Source organism: Planococcus citri, chromosome 1 (genome assembly GCF_950023065.1).
Source record: "Planococcus citri chromosome 1, ihPlaCitr1.1, whole genome shotgun sequence".
Classification (NCBI taxonomy): Eukaryota; Metazoa; Arthropoda; class Insecta; order Hemiptera; family Pseudococcidae; genus Planococcus; species Planococcus citri.
Genome location: NC_088677.1, coordinates 7,376,339 through 7,393,566, shown reverse-complemented (window position 1 = coordinate 7,393,566; position 17,228 = coordinate 7,376,339). Strand labels below are relative to the sequence as shown.

At 37.9% G+C, this 17,228-nt stretch overlaps 2 protein-coding genes across 2 annotated transcripts in view; one reads left to right on the top strand and one right to left on the bottom strand.

Moving 5' to 3' along the window:
• Positions 1 to 17,228, top strand: part of LOC135846476 (cytoplasmic polyadenylation element-binding protein 2-like) — a 273,109-nt gene that overhangs the window by 255,723 nt on the left and 158 nt on the right. The window lies entirely within an intron of this gene.
• On the bottom strand, positions 2,879 to 17,183 carry LOC135846490 (uncharacterized). The gene is made up of 2 exons (XM_065365607.1): positions 16,917 to 17,183; positions 2,879 to 5,552 (listed from the first exon to the last, which is right to left on the bottom strand). The coding sequence occupies exon 2, from the start codon at positions 5,528 to 5,530 to the stop codon at positions 3,590 to 3,592; it is 1,941 nt and encodes a 646-aa protein (XP_065221679.1). The 5' UTR covers positions 5,531 to 5,552; positions 16,917 to 17,183; the 3' UTR covers positions 2,879 to 3,589.

Sequence of the window (17,228 nt, the reverse complement as noted above, 5' to 3'; positions counted from 1 at the left end):
TCGACTTATCGCGATTTTCCAAAATTTTGACCTTCTTTTTGGGGCACAGGGGAGCTTCGAGGGATTGGACCTAAAAAATAAGTTCATATTCGTACTCAGCGACCTCGAAAACATACCATTCGATATGTCACTCGACTTTTCGCGATTTTTCAAAATTTTGACCCCTTTTTTGAGGCACAGAGGGGCTTTGAGGGGTCAGACCCAGAAAATAAGTTCATATTCGTATTCAGCGACCTCGAAAACATACTCTTGGATATATCGCACGTCCAGATTCCTTTTTCGAATACATGATTCAGTTGTGTGTTACTTGAAAAATCAAGCACCCCCCACCAACCCCCGGGGAGGGTTGAAGACCAATCAATGGTGGTTTGATTAGTAGTTGGGTGTGTAGACTTTGTAAAAAAAAATTGAGCGAAAACGAATAATATTAAGTGGTAATTTTGATTAATTTACTGGACTTACATATTTTTGAAACACCTACTCTTTCCACCCCTTTTTTAAGGCACCCCCTTGAGGGATGGGTATCGAGAGTAGTATCAAATTATCGAGAATTTGAAGGGGAACATTTTTTGTCATGGTAGTTTTTATCGTAAACCTAATATTTACGGAGTAAAACGCAAAAAACGTGAATCGCAACCGGTTTTAGCCCCCTAAAAAAATTAGCTCCAGGGGTAGGAGGGTCGGTTTTTTTTTGGTAGTTCAGGGGGCCCATCTGAACACATTCCCGAAGAAAAAATTGATGTGCCAATTTTTTCCTTTTTAAAACTGCTATTTGCCCGGTCTACTAAGGAACATTTTAAAGCAAACTTGCCAAAAAAAAACAAAGTTGTCTGTGATAACAAATTTTGAATCTCTCACCAAAAAACTAGAAATTTTTTTAATTCCAGGAAAAAATTAAGACTTTGCTTGAAACTTTGACGAAAATTGAGCTTTTTTTTAAAAAAAATCTTTTTCGAATTACTGGAAAAAATTAGGACCTTTTCTAAACTTTGGCTGAAAAATCGTGCCTTTTTTCAAATTTATGATAAAAATTAGTCCTTATTCATTAAAATCATGAAAAAAATCAAAAGTTTTTGAATCTCAATCTAAGGGTCATTCCATATCAACTCAGCCAAAAAAAGGCGATTTTGAAAGTCATGTCTTTCGATTTCGCTCAAATTTTTTTTACAATATCTACCCACCCAGTAAGTAAGAAAGCCGCAATCAGTTTGGTCTCAGCCCCCTCAGGGGGCGGGTGGGGGGGCTTCCAGTATTTTTACATTGTCTCGAGGTACTCAACTTCAGCAGCCCATTCCTCCAAAACTATGATACTTTGATCAAAATTGATTTCACAGTTCGAAAGGGCATTGAAATTTGAACTTTTTAAGTATTTTGAAATTTTCAAAAGTTGAAAGTTGAACTTTCAATTTGAAAGTTTAAATTTCAAAATGACGCTGTAAGTGGGAGCTACCATTTAAAATTTTGAAAAAATTTCCATAGATGTACATTTTGATACTTTTTCGAAATATTTAGGTTTCGAGATGGAACTCTTGACGGAGGGGGAGCACCCCCACCCCCAATTTTGGGTGAAACTTTCGAAAGAAAATCTGGGGCATGTGATATATCGAATTGTATGTTTTCGGAGACGCTGGACACGAATATGACGTTAGATTTTTGATAGGACCCCATCCACGGCCCCCAGCACCTCCCCAAAGGGGGTAAAAGTTCAAAAAAGTGTTTTGTTCGTGCGACACATGGAATAATATGTTTTTGGTGACGCTGAACACGAATATGACGTCATATTTGTGATTGGACCTCATCCACAGCCCCCAACAATTTTTTTTGGACTTTTACCTATTGGGGAGGTTCTGGGGGCCATGGGTGAGGTCGATTTGAAAAACTATGGCTATATTCGTGTTCAGCGATATCGAAAACATACTATTTCATGTGTCACACGAATGTTACCATTTTTTTCTGGGTTACCCCCTTTGGGGAGGTGCAGGGGGCTGTGGACGGGTCCAATCCCAAATCTGACGTCATATTCGTGTTCAGCGTCACCAAAAACATACTATTCCATATGTCACACGAACAAAACGCTTTTTTGAACTTTTACCCCCTTTGGGGAGGTGCTGGGGGCCGTGGATGGGGTCCTATCAAAAATCTAACGTTATATTCGTGTTCAGCGTCGCCGAAAACATACAATTCGATATATCACATGCCCCAGATTTTCTTTCGAAAGTTTCACCCAAAATTAGGGGGTGGGGGTGCTCCCCCTCCGTCAAGAGTTCCATCTCGAAACCTAAATATTTCGAAAAAGTATCAAAATGTACATCTATGGAAATTTCTTCAAAATTTTAAATGGTAACTCCCACTTACAGCGTCATTTTGAAGTTTAAACTTTCAAATTGAAAGTTCAACTTTCAACTTTTGAAAATTTCAAAATACTAAAAAGTTCAAATTTCAATGCCCTTTCGAACTGTGAAATCAATTTTGATCAAAGTATCATAGTTTTGGAGGAATGGGCTGCTGAAGTTGAGTACCTCGAGACAATGTGAAAATAATGGAAGCCCCCCCACCCGCCCCCTGAGGGGGCTGAGACCAAACTGATTGCGACTTTCTTACTTACTGGGTGGGTAGATATTGTAAAAAAAAATTGAGCGAAATCGAAGTACATGACCCAAAAATGTTGGTTGAGTTGACATGGAATGACCCGTTTTCTTAAACTGGCAAACATTGGAACTTTTTTTTGAATTTTTGAAAAAAAATCAGAATTTCTGTTTCGATAGAAAAAAGAACAAACAATAAAAAAAATAAATATACGAGATGTTATTACCTCGTGCAACTTCGATGCACAAATGTATTTTGAAAAATGTTAAATTATGTACAGGAAAAGTCTACATAACTTTTGGGTAAGTATACAAAAAATGTAAAAAATAATAAAATTAAAAAGTACCACTGGTATATGAAAGTTAGCGAAAATTAACATAAAAGAAAATAAACTAATTGGCACCAACAGATTTAAAAAATATTTTGGCCAAATACCATAATTACTCACAGACGGTACATCTGGAGAAAGGAAGAATGGTGTGTCAAAATTTTATAACTCTCATGGCAAATCTTATGAATAATGCAAAAACAATAACAAATAACAAAAATAAAAGATAGAAAAATTGAACAAAAAATAAGTCTTCGCTTAAAACATGATGCAAAATGGAAAATATTTCGATAAGTAAAATCGACACCAGCGATAAAGTAAAAATTAAAAAAAAAATCCTCGAGTAAATGGAGTATAAGAAAGGTATATAAAACTAAAAAAAAATTAGCATAAATGAAAAGAAATAACTATTCGGTCAGAACCAAAATTATTGTAAAAATAGTGAGAAGATCGTCAAAGTTGCTAATTTTCACAACGAGAGAAAATAGCACAAATGCGCTATGAATATTAACATGGGAGGGGGGATCATAATTATTCCTCGCCTTCGTTGAGCATTATCACATCCGAATCGCTGGTGGATTCTTCCTCTTCTGTGGAAGTTTCTCCAGTTTCTTCTTCAGTAGGGGAAGGTACATATATCAAGCATTTCTTCGCTTTGTCATGCAAAGTCAAGCGCTAATTGGTCCTCTTCTCTGAGAGAGGGTCAGTTCGAGTTGTTACAGCGATGGCTTCGAGAACATGCGCTGGCGATTGAGTAAGATCAATCATCATTGGAGGTGGCGCAGCTGCTTGGTCGGTGGCATTTTCATCGCGTACCAGATGATTAATTGTGACGTCATTTGCGGCTAATTTTTCAGCTTTCTTACGGGCAGCATATTGTTCACGGAGTCGTTGTTTCCGGATTATCACGCGTTTTCTACGCCTTTTTTCGAGGGTTTCCTTTGCAAGCTTTCGAGCTGCTTCTTCTTTAGCGATGAGTTTTTTAGCAATTTCTTTGGCTTTAGCGGTGATTGCGGCGAGTTGTTCTGGCATTAAGACGATATGTGTTGCGGGTTGCGAGGAGGGACCCAGAGAAGTTTCAATGATGGTTTCTTCCTCCATCGCATTATCAAATTGACCTGGGGTTGATGATTCTGTAGCGTCGTTTGATTCCATATTTTCCGGGCTCGATAGTGTTTCCTGTTCTGCGCTTGAATCAGGTGCCCCAGCTGATGTCGTTGATTCATTACCGCTGTTTTCAGTCTTCGATTTTTTCTTTGTTTCTGGAATGTATTGTTCGCGAATTGCTTTTAGCGTTTCTTTGTAAGCGAGTGGAGGATAGAATGGTCCAATTGCGTCGAGAAAAGGCGGACGAGTGACGACTGAGCGAAAGAGTTGAGGGATGCGAGTTACTCTGCCTCCAAATAAGGGACCCCAATCAAAATCCAAGACATCTCGAATCGCAGTAAATGATCGATAGGTGGAGGTGGAGCGAGGGTGCGGTAACAGAGGCACGATAATTAATTCCTCGACGTGATGACGTTGTAATAAAATGCACAATTTATTCATCAATGCAGTGAATTTGCCAGGTGTTGTGTTACAGGCGATGTCGAAATGTCCAATGGAGAGCATGATTCTAGACGGTAAGACTTCAAAGGTGCGTAGGTATCGGATGAGGTCGGAGAGCAGTAAATCACGACGGTATAGGTTGAAATCTTGTTCATCATCATATGGTTTGCCTTTTTCGAGTAGTTCGACTATAGCGGTGATGTGGCCATCGCCCATTAGGAACACTGTATATGCAAAGAATGCCGTCACGTACTCATGTTTTTTGATTTCGAAGCCAGCTGCGGTAAAATAATACGGATAGCTGTTTAGCGGATAGTATGGTTTGAGAGCAGCTGACGATATGCCGTATCGGTGACGGTATTTTCGATGGTATTCGCCTTTTTCAGCACTGGTACCCTTTTTCAATTTTGGTTGTTCTTCGTCATGGGCAAAATCACCAAATTCCGATTGCGTCGAATGCATCAGAGGTTGTACCAGCGGTTGGTGTGAGATAGGATTGCTACGTATACGGACAGCAGGTGGTAAGATGGTCTGATCGGAGTGTAGAGTAGGGCGTGAAGGTGTTTGAATTTGTAAAGTCCCCGGTGTAGGTAGATTAATTTGTGGTGGTGGAATAGCGTGCGGCATTGGTGGTATACAGGGTGTTGGAAAATTCGTGCGAGGTGGTGCCATTTGCGGTGCAGGCGCTATGTTGCTAATGGCGAACGTATATTTCGCTGAAAGTTCAAGCATCTGCGTTTTTAGCATGGCGTATTCCGACGATAATGAATTTAGCTGCGTTTGTAATATATCCCTGCGAACGCTGGTTTGCACATTGGTCTCCATTCGTGGATCAGGTCGTAATGTTAATGTTGCTTGTACAGGCCGGAAACTGTCTGCTGTGATGCTGGCATTGCAGCACGGACAAAAGTGAGGTCTCGCGAGGTTCGTGGTTATCAATGTACGAAAACACCGATGATGGAAAAAATGCCCACAAGTAGACTGGTACGTCATTTCGGAATTGTAGATCGTTAGTAAATGGCCGCATTTTGCACACGTTGTTGTACTGGGGTTCGGTGGGTTATTCATATTTGCGATACGAATACAAAATCTGGAAACAATTTCATAAAAAACACATTGGAAAATTATTTAGCGGCGACTCTTGTTGCTGTTTACATGATAATTGGTGATAAGAAAAATTATTGACTTGATATGAGCGTTTCTGGCGGTCATTTTTTGAACTATTGACTAATTAATTCTAGCAATTCTGTCGGTGATTATTGGGGAAAATCGATTAAGTTTGGATTTTTCGTTTAGTTTGAAATTCAGAGATAAAAAAGTCAAAGGGGATGTGGATCTGAAATTTTTCACGCGCAATTTTCTCCAACGTACCCACCTTCCATGCTGATATCAACTCGAACGCTTTCGGGGACCATTTCACCCCCTTAGGCGCTTATATCCCTTATGTATTTTTCAGGAAACCCCCCTTTTTTGAATGGCTGTGGTTCCACCCCCCTTGAACATACAAGGAAAGTTGATACATCATTACATTGGAAATTCGACGTAGATTCTTTTATTTTCCATATATTTTTCGCTAAAATGCAATGCGGCGGAGAAAATCGCGAAAAACCGATTTTGGGGGCACAAATGTGGGTCTGGGGGGCGAAGCACCACGCGGATTTTGGGGGGGGTTAGTATGTCAAGGTTGAGTTCTTATATATGAGCTAATTTGACTAAATTAAAAACACTTTGATCCAGTCATTAAAGACCAATTTTGTCCTATCTACGGAAAAAATGAATATCAAACAGATCTTTCTCAGATGAGGCCTATAGAATCAAATGCCTACTTCTCCACTTTTTTTTGAAAATGAGTTAAGCATGGTTTGTTATACTACAACATGTCCCGCATCTGATGAAAATGTCAACATTTGAATTTCGGTCAAGGAAGTATAGTAAAACAGCGTGTAAAGTTAGGGGTTAGAATCAAAACTCTACTTTTTTAATGGAGAAGTCGAGTTTTCAAACGAACCTGGCGGATTTCGAATGAAACACTAGTGTTATGCCTTGAAATTATCATCAAGTGAGGACCCTTCCCCCAAAAAACACCTTTCATTTTTATCAACAAAAATTATTTTTTTTTACTTTGAAAAAAAAGGAAAATAATTTCAATTTCCAAATGAATGGTCAAAAATGCAATATTATTTTAATTTCTCAAACTTTCCAAGCTTTCTTCAACTTTTAGCACCATATTACTAGAAAAATTTTTGATTAAGTGCCCTAAAACGATGTAAAAAGTGTACGGTTGGAGACAAAACTTAACTTCTCCTAACTTCAAACTGCCCAGGAACTCTTGCGGCAACGCGTAGGGTAAAACAAACATGTGGGTCACTATCGTCTTGTTGGTACAAAAATATTAGACATATTACCTCGGTATTTTATGTTACGATAAATGCTAGGGAGGTTTTTTGCGTTTTTCTCAAAAAGTTCGAAAGTGGAGAAGTAGGCATTTGATTCTATAGGCCTCAGATATTGTTCACAGTTGAGTATAGTTGAGTAAGTAGACTTTGTAAAAAAAATTTGAGCGAAAACGAATGATATAAAGTGGTAACTTTGATCAATTTATTGAACTGACTTTTTTTGAAACACCTTCTCTTTCCACCCCTTTTTTCAGACACCCCTTTTGAGATATGGGTATCGAGCGTGGTATCAAATTGTCAAGAATTTGAAGGGGAACATTTTTTGTCATGGTATTTTTTATCGTAAACCTAATATTTTCGGAGTAAATCGCAAAAAACGTGAATCGGAACCGGTTTTAGTCCTCTAAAAAAGTTAGCTCCAGGGGTTAGTCCGGCATATGACAATAGGAGTAATTGCACCCCCCCCCCCGCCGATCATCCGGGACAACTTTTTTCTTAAAGGGGACATCCTAAGGAACATTTTAAAGCAAACTTGCCAAAAAAAAGGTTGGCCTTACTTGCAAAATGGCGGCCATTTTGATTAACAGGTCAGCCGAAATCGCAGATTTTGCGTTTTAACATAGGACTTGCACGAACTTTTTCAAACTTTACAAAGGTAGATCGAAAGATCATGCAAAAATTTATCACCTGTCAAAATTTCAAGTGCTAAAGTGCGTTTTTCGATTTTTGGTGAATTTTTGAAAATCGAATTTAGGCCAAAAATGAGGGAAAAAAATCAAAATTTTACCAAATTGACCAAGAATGCTGAAATTTGGGATATACCCTATTTTTGACATGCCGAATCGATTGGAAACGGTTTCAATCCGTTTTGAGCAGTTCTGTAGCCTCCAGCAGATTTTTGAAACTCGAAATTCCCACCAAATTCCATCAAATTGGAGTTGTAAAGCTAAAATTTATTCTAAAAACTAATTTCATTACGCTACAAAGTACTGCAGGTGAATTTCAGGTCGTTTTGGATCCTCCAGCGACTTTTTGAAAATTCCTGAAGCCTCCAGCAGATTTTTGAAACTTTAAATTTTCACAAAATTTCATCAAATGGAGATGGAAATCTGAAATTTACTCTTCACTCCAATTTTAACACCCTCTGAAGACGACTTCAGGTGGGCACAAATAATTTTAGGGCCTCCAGCGACTTTTATGAAAATTACTGGAGCCTCCAATAGATTTTTGAAACTTGAAATTTCCCCAACATTAATTTATCAAATGGAGTTGGCAAGCTGAAATCTACTTCGCAGACTGCATGGTGGTTTCAAATGGTTTTGAAGCTTCCAGCTACTTTTAGGAAATTTCAATTTTCCAAGAAAACGTCATACAACCTTTCAAAAAGTTGCTGGAGGCTCCAAAACGACTTGAAATTCACCAGCAGTCAACTTCGTAGCGTATTGAAATTAGTTTGCAGAATGAATTTCGACTCTTCATCTTAGTTTGATGATATTTTGGGGAAGTTTCAAGCTTCAAAAATCTACTGGAGGCTCCAGTAATTTTCAAAAAAAATCGCTGGAGGCCCCAAAATTACTTGTGCCCACCTGAAGTCGTCTTCAGAGGGTGTTAAAATTGGAGTGTAGAGTAAATTTCAACTTTCCATCTCGATTTGATGAAATTTTGTGAAAATTTAAAGTTTTAAACATCTGCTAGAGGCTTTAGGAATTTTCAAAAAGTTTCAACGACTTGAAATTCACCTGCGGTACTTCGTAGCGTATCGAAATTAGTTTTTAGAATAAATTTCAGCTTTACAATTCCAATTAGATGAAATTTTGTGGGAATTTCGAGTTCTAAAAATCTGCTGGAGGCTCCAGAACTGCTCAAAACGGGTTGAAATAGTTTCCAATCGATTTGGCATGTCGAAAATAGGGTATATCCCAAATTTCAGCTTTCTTGGTCAATTTGGTGAAATTTTGATTTTTTCCCTCATTTTTGGCCTAAATTCGATTTTCGTATATTTTTCGCTGAAATGCAATGCGGCGGAGAAAATCGCGAAAAACTGATTTTGGGGGCACAAATGTGGGTCTGGGGGGCGAAGCACCGCGCGGATTTTGGGGGGGGGGGGTTAGTATGTCATTTGGGACACCATCCTAAGCGTTTTGGCGCAAAAAAAATTTTCCCCTAATTTATTCCAGGTTGAGTTCTTATATGAGCTAATTTGACTAGATTAAAAACACTTTGATCCAGTCATTAAAGACCAATTTTGTCCTATCTACGGGAAAAATGAATATCAAACAGATCTTTCTCAGATATTGTTCACAGTGGTCCCCTCAACAACATACTAAAAGTCCCCGCCCCTACGGAGTTCGGAACCCCCTTAAAGGGGGGTGGGGCCTCCCCAAATTTCAGTTTTTCGCCATTTTCTCCTTCGCATTGCATTTTAGCGAAAAATGGGTGGTTTGATAAAAAATTCTACGTCAAATTTCCGATCTAATGATGTATCAACTTTTCTTGTATGTGAAAGGGGGGCGGAATTACAACCATTCAAATGAAGTTGGTTTTCTGAAAAATACATAGAGGCTATAGGCGTCTAAGAGGGGTGAAATGGTCCCCGAAAGCGTTCGAGTTGATATTAGCATGGAAGGTGGATACCACTGAAAAACTTCCGCGTGAAAAATTTCAGATCCAACCCCCTCCCCTTTTTGGGAGACCCCCCTTTTTTGACACTTCAATAACACTTTTCTCAGCCCCATTTCAATCGATTTTGAAAATTTTTCAGTATGTTATGTATATCCCTATTAGGTATCCCCACAAAAATTTTCAACCCCCTCCCCTCATATTTACCCCTCAAAATGGTGTTTTTTTCATTTTTTTTATGCCTATTAAGAATCAAGATTGCAAGGTACAATTTTAGAAACACGTTTTTTGGACGTATTTTTGACCCTCAAACATCATGTACTTTTTTTGAAATTTTTGCCTTGGTGCGCCGCGCTGAAAAGTTGGAAAAATTTGTCTTTGAATGAGTAAGGTGTCGTTTTCTTATGATTGGATACCGCTGAGCACGAATATGACGTCCGATTTTGTTTTACACTCACACAGCCCCTCCGAAGCCCACAGCCCCCTCCTGAATTTTAACCATTTTTGAATTTCTACTTTAACAACATAATATGACGTACTTTCTAAAAAAAAAACTTGATGGAATTTGTTTTAGTTTGTGAATAAATGGGTAATTCTCAAAAATAAGGTTAATTTTGATATGCATAATTTTGAAAAACAAAAATCATTTTTTTAGATTGCAAGTGGGAATCATTTGCGGAGGTGTCCCAAATCCCTTTTCTAGTGTTGGCCGTAATTCAATCCCCCGCACTGTTGGCCCTGAATGACCTCCCCCCCCACCAACGCGAAAATTAGGATTCGACCCTCATTGATGTGTAATATGTCGGTTGATATGTTTTTCGAGGTTGTAATACATTTGAATCTGGAGTTATATTTCCTGTAGAGATGGAGGGTGAGGCGTGGGGAGGGGGAAAATGTAAAATTTTGCTTACTTATATTATTGTGTAATATGTCGATTTGCGTGATGAAAGTACAGCTGTCTGAAATTTGGCCAAGTCGACGGACAAATGAGTGCTGCACAAGCTGAAGGACAATCTCAACGTTTATTTGTTTCTAGCCTTACTTATTGGACATTATTTGATTTTTAACACGTAATAAATGTGTACTTATCATGTAAAATGACTTCCCTTTCTCAATTATCGTTTTTGGCGGGTTCATTAGGGTAAATAAAAACACAAGCTGAAGGACACAGATTTTTCTAATCTAAATATCAAAACATCAGAGATAAGTACGATCAGAACGAGCTGTTATGTATTACGTAGGTTTTGAAAATAACAGTGTGGAGTATCATTTCTATGAGAACAGTGAACCAGTGCAGCCACTCACCAGAAAAAAATGTTGGATTGTTGGGAAGCTAGCAAAAATAATTGAAAATTGCTCTAAAAATTGGCGCAAAAACTGTATGACAATTTTCAAGTGTGAAATGTGAGCTTCCTATGGACTGATTGGGATTTGCAATTTGCACAATAATATACCTTCGTGTTCTATGATAATGAGAATGTGTCAATTTCTCCCCCAAAAAATGAAGTTCATGACACATTATAATATTTATTTTCAAAAACATGGCGTGTGACAGGTAAGTCGAAGGACATTTGAGGTATAAAATCGAATGAACACCAATGAAACGAAGGGCTATAAATCGTCATACCAAATGTGAAATGTGTGTGAAAAAGGAGGGGTGATCCTTCCATGGACCAAAAAAAAAAATTCAAGCTAAAACCTTTGAGAAATTTGCCATGTACACGAATTTCACCTTTTTTTGAGAATTACCCAAATAGCATGTTCTATAATTTCATATGTAGCTTTCATTTTTACTTAATTTCCAAAATAGTTGAAAGTCAGTAGGAGGCCGTGGGCTTCGGAGGGGCTGTGTGAGTGTAAAAACAAAATCGGACGTCGTATTCGTGCTCAGAGGTATCCAATCATAAGAAAACGACACCTTACTCATTGATATTCATGTTTCCCAAAATTCTCATTTTACGCCCCCCCCCCCTTTGAGACAAATTTTTCCAACTTTTCAACGCGGCGCACCAAGGCAAAAATTCCAAAAAAAGTACATGATGTTTGGGGGTCAAAAATACGTCCAAAAAACGTGTTTCTAAAATTGTACCTTGCAATCTTATTGATTCTTAATAGGCATAAAAAAATGAAAAAAACACCATTTTGAGGGGTAAATATGGAGGGAGTTGAAAATTTTTGTGGGGATACCTAATAGGGATATACATAACATACTGAAAAATTTTCAAAATCGATTGAAATGGGGCTGAGAAAAGTGTTATTGAAGTGTCAAAAAAGGGGGGTCTCCCAAAAAGGGGAGGGGGTTGGATCTGAAATTTTTCACGCGGAAGTTTTTCAGTGGTATCCACCTTCCATGCTAATATCAACTCGAACGCTTTCGGGGACCATTTCACCCCTCTTAGACGCCTATAGCCTCTATGTATTTTTCAGAAAACCAACTTCATTTGAATGGTTGTAATTCCGCCCCCCTTTCACATACAAGAAAAGTTGATACATCATTAGATCGGAAATTTGACGTAGAATTTTTTATCTAACCACCCATTTTTCGCTAAAATTCAATGCGAAGGAGAAAATGGCGAAAAACTGAAATTTGGGGAGGTCCCATGACTGGATCAAAGTGTTTTTAATCTAATCAAATTAGCTCATATAAGAACTCAACCTGGAATAAATGAGGGGAAAATTTTTTTTTGCGCCAAAACGCTTAAGATGGTGTCCCAAATGACATACTAACCCCCCCCCCCCCAAAATCCGCGTGGTGCTTCGCCCCCCGACCCACATTTGTGCCCCCAAAATCAGTTTTTCGCGATTTTCACCGCCGCATTGCATTTCAGCGAAAAATATACGAAAATCGAATTTAAGCCAAAAATGAGGGAAAAAATCAAAATTTTACCAAATTGACCAAGAAAGCTGAAATTTGGGATATACCCTATTTTCGACATGCCAAATCGATTGGAAACTATTTCAACCCGTTTTGAGCAGTTCTGGAGCCTCCAGCAGATTTTTGAAACTCGAAATTCCCACAAAATTCCATCAAATTGGAGTTGTAAAGCTGAAATTTATTCTAAAAACTAATTTCGATACGCTACGAAGTACCGCAGGTGAATTTCAAGTCGTTGAAACTTTTTGAAAATTCCTAAAGCCTCTAGCAGATGTTTGAAACTTTAAATTTTCACAAAATTTCATCAAATCGAGATGGAAAGTTGAAATTTACTCTACACTCCATTTTTAACACCCTCTGAAGACGACATCAGGTGGGCACAAGTAATTTTAGGGCCTCCAGCGACTTTTTTTGAAAATTACTGGAGCCTCCAGTAGATTTTTGAAGCTTGAAATTTCCCCAAAATATCATCAAACTAAGATGAAGAGTCGAAATTCATTCTGCAAACTAATTTCAATACGCTACGAAGTTGACTGCTGGTGAATTTCAAGTCGTTTTGGAGCCTCCAGCAACTTTTGTACGACGTTTTGTTGGAAAATTGAAATTTCCTAAAAGTAGCTGGAAGCTTCAAAACCATTTGAAACCACCATGCAGTCTGCGAAGTAAATTTCAGCTTGCCAACTCCATTTGATAAATTAATGTTGGGGAAATTTCAAGTTACAAAAATCTACTGGAGGCTCCAGTAATTTTCAAAAAAGTTGCTGCAGGCCCTAAAAAGACTTGAACCCACCTGAAGTCGTCTTCAGAGGGTGTTAAAATTGGAGCGTGGAGTAAATTTCAGATTTCCATCTCCATTTGATGAAATTTTGTGAAAATTTAAAGTTTCAAAAATCTGCTTGAGGCTCCAGTAATTTTCAAAAAAGTCGCTGGAGGCCCTAAAATTATTTGTGCCCACCTCAAGTCGTCTTCAGAGGGAGTTAAAATTGGAGTGAAGAGTAAATTTCAGATTTCCATCTCCATTTGATGAAATTTTGTGAAAATTTAAAGTTTTAAAAATCTGCTGGAGGTTTCAGGAATTTTCAAAAACTCGCTGGAGGATGCAAAACGACCTGAAATTCACCTGCAGTACTTCGTAGCGTAATGAAATTAGTTTTTAGAATTAATTTTAGCTTTACAACTCCAATTTGATGGAATTTTGCGGAAATTTCGAGTTTCAAAAATCTGCTGGAGGCTACAGAACTGCTCAAAACGGGTTGAAACCGTTTCCAATCGATTCGGCATGTCGAAAATAGGGTATATCCCAAATTTCAGCTTTCTTGGTCAATTTGGTAAAATTTTGATTTTTTCCCTCATTTTTGGCCTAAATTGGATTTTCAAAAATTCACCAAAAATCGAAAAACGCACTTTAGCACTTGAAATTTTGACAGGTGATAAATTTCTGCATGATCTTTCGATGTACCTTTGTAAAGTTTGAAAAAGTTCGTGCAAGTCCTATGTTAAAACGCAAAATCTGCGATTTCGGCTGACCTGTTAATCAAAATGGCCGCCATTTTGCAAGTAAGGCCAACTTTTTTTTGGCAAGTTTGCTTTAAAATGTTCCTTAGGATGTCCCCTTTAAGAAAAAAGTTTTCCCGGAGGATCGTCGGGGGGGAGGGGTGCAATTACTCCTATTGTCATATGCCGGACTAACCCCTGGAGCTAACTTTTTTAGGGGACTAAAACCGGTTCCGATTCACGTTTTTTGCGATTTCTCCGAAAATATTAGGTTTACGATAAAAAATACCAGGACTAAAAGTGTTCCCCTTCAAATTCTCGACAATTTGATACCACGCTCGATACCCATATCTCAAAAGGGGTGTCTGAAAAAAGGGGTGGAAAGAGAAGGTGTTTCAAAAAAAGTCGGTTCAATAAATTGATCAAAGTTACCACTTTATATCATTCGTTTTCGCTCAAAATTTTTTTACAAAGTCTACTTACTCAACTATTGATTACACCACCATTGATTGGTCTTCAATCCTCCGCGGGAGCTGGTGGGGGGGGGGGGGGGGGTGCTTGATTTTTCAAGTAACACACAACTGAATCATATATTTGAAAAACGAATCTGGACATGCGATATATCGAATAGTATGTTTTCGAGGTCGCTGAATACGAATACCAACTTATTTTTTGGGCCCAATTCCTCAAAGCCACTCTGTGCCCCAAAAAGGGGGTTAAAATTTTGAAAAATCGTGAAAAGTCGAGTGATATATCGAATGGTATGTTTCCGAGGTCGCTGAGTACGAATATGACCTTACTTTTTGGGTCCCACCCCCTAATGTCTCTATGTTCCCCAAAAAAGGGCCAAATTTCAAAAAATCATCAAAAAGTCGAGTGATACATCAAATGATATGTTTTCGGGATTCTATTTTGAAATATTTTATCAATTTATGAGTTTTTCCAACAAAAAAAAATACAGTTGTTCAGGGCCCATGTGGCATCTTTTTTTGTTGTTGAATGGTAAACTGGCATCTTTTTTACAAACTGGCATCATTTTGCGGATGCCACTTTAACATTGCTGTTATTTGATATCCTACAGGTCCGTACATTCCAAAAATAGGGTTAGTTTGGTGATGCCACTTTACCTGATATACAACCGCCCACACCCCTCAGGTTCAAAGACAATATGTGGTAATGTGGCATCTAGCATGTTTTACAACGTAGCGCGCGTAGCGCGCCATATTACAGTGCTCCCCTCGCGCTACCCGCCTATGAAGGAAGCTCTTTTGTGCTCGTACGCCATACGCACGTGCGGAGTAGCACAACTGTACTATTACATGCCGAAAAATATTTTTGAAGTTGAAGATTAGTGAAGATGCCAGTCTCCTGTATATATTCTTGGATGCCAGAATACCGTCGAACGACTATTCATATATATATATAATTAATTCCATTTAAATTTCCCATAATTAATAATTCAAGTGGCACATTCCTAAGCGAAATTTACAAATAGAAATTAGTTGGATGGTTCTACATTCTATTTCGACGAAATTCGACAAAACTGTAAAAGTCCTAGTTCCATTTTATTTTCTATTAAAAAGTAATCAAAAACTGGTAGTTGAGTGAGCGTTTAAAAAAAAAATCTTGAGATGTGAAATGTTTTCTTTGCAAAATGAGCGTTCAAACTTTTTGAATAGCGATCCCGGTAATACCTCTACCTCTGCCTTCCTCTCTCCGAAAGTTACTCCAATCAGTGTTTTTGAGAAGAATTTTCAGAATTATTTCTAAAATAGTAGTGAGAATCTTCAAAGAAAAAGATCACACCATGTTCTGTCGTCATCTTTTTTGTGTTCAGCAATCTTGAAAACATACTATTCGATATACTCGTATTACACGATTTTCAGCGACTTCAAAATTTTATCTTCTTTAGAAGAAGGGCGTAAATGGGTTTTGAAGAACTGTAAGCAGAAAATAAGTTCATATTCGTATTCAGCGACCTCGAAAACATACCATATGATGTATCACACGACATTTCATGATTTATCGAAATTTGGCCCTTTTTTGGGGAACATAGAGACATTAGGGGGTGGGACCCAAAAAGTAAGGTCATATTCGTACTCAGCGACCTCGGAAACATACCATTCGATAATATATCACTCGACTTTTTGATGATTTTTTGAAATTTTAGCCCCCTTGTTGGGGCACAGAAGGACATTGGGGGGTGGGACCCAAAAAATAAGTTCATATTCGTACTCAGCGACCTCGGAAACATACCATTCGATATATCACTCGACTTTTCACGATTTTTCAAAATTTCAACCCCCTTTTTGGGGCACAGAGGGGCCTTGAGGAACTCCCGCGGAGGATTGAAGACCAATCAATGGTGGTGTAATCAATAGTTGAGTAAGTAGACTTTGTAAAAAAATTTTGAGCGAAAACGAATGATATAAAGTGGTAACTTTGATCAATTTATTGAACTGACTTTTTTTGAAACACCTTTTCTTTCCACCCCTTTTTTCAGACACCCCTTTTCAGATATGGGTATCGAGCGTGGTATCAAATTGTCGAGAATTTGAAGGGGAACATTTTTTGTCATGGTATTTTTTATCGTAAACCTAATATTTTCGGAGTAAATCGCAAAAAACGTGAATCGGAACCGGTGTTAGCCCCCTAAAAAAGTTAGCTCCAGGGGTAGAAGGCGCGGTTTTTTTTTGGCAGTTCGGGGGTTTATCTGAACACATTCCCGAAGAAAAAATTTATGTGCCAATTTTTTCCCTTTTAAACCCGCTACATGCCCACTCTATATATCACCTATCAATTTACTCAATTATTACGTTGTGAAGCAAATTCCATAACAGAAGTAGGTAATTTCGAAATAAACAGATAGATAATTCTTTTGTATAAGTACCAATGTTCTATTAAATTTATGCTACACTTTAAAATTGTATCATTTCAAAAAAAAATTAGTCATATTGGTAGGTGAATATTTTCGAATATTTCTAGTGAAAAAATGGTTTTAAATATAATGCTATGGTCTAGTACCAGTTATGACGAGATGTTTAAATTATAAAGTGATTATTCTACTTACATTTCTGATTAATTTGAGGAAAAAATCACCACAATTCAGGTTTACACCAAAATGAAAAGAAAGTAAATCGAAATATTATTGTAGCCAAGCTTTACAGTTTACATGTAACACAACACAACACATTACCAAGACTAGAGCAGTAGCGATGTGATTTTGTATGATGTGGAAGGCTATTGGAATTTTTATCTTTGACTTGTTGAAAAAAGAAAAGTAGACGAAAATGTCTCGTCATAACTGGTCTGGTGTATCGGAAATGAAATGTATAATATGTTTGTAAACATGTGCCTATTCTCTCAATGTAATAAAACTTGA

What these genes read in the sequence shown, in the direction of transcription:
- LOC135846490 (XM_065365607.1), bottom strand. Translation starts at nt 5,530, where the DNA reads ATGAATAACCCACCGAACCCCAGTACAACAACGTGTGCAAAATGCGGC.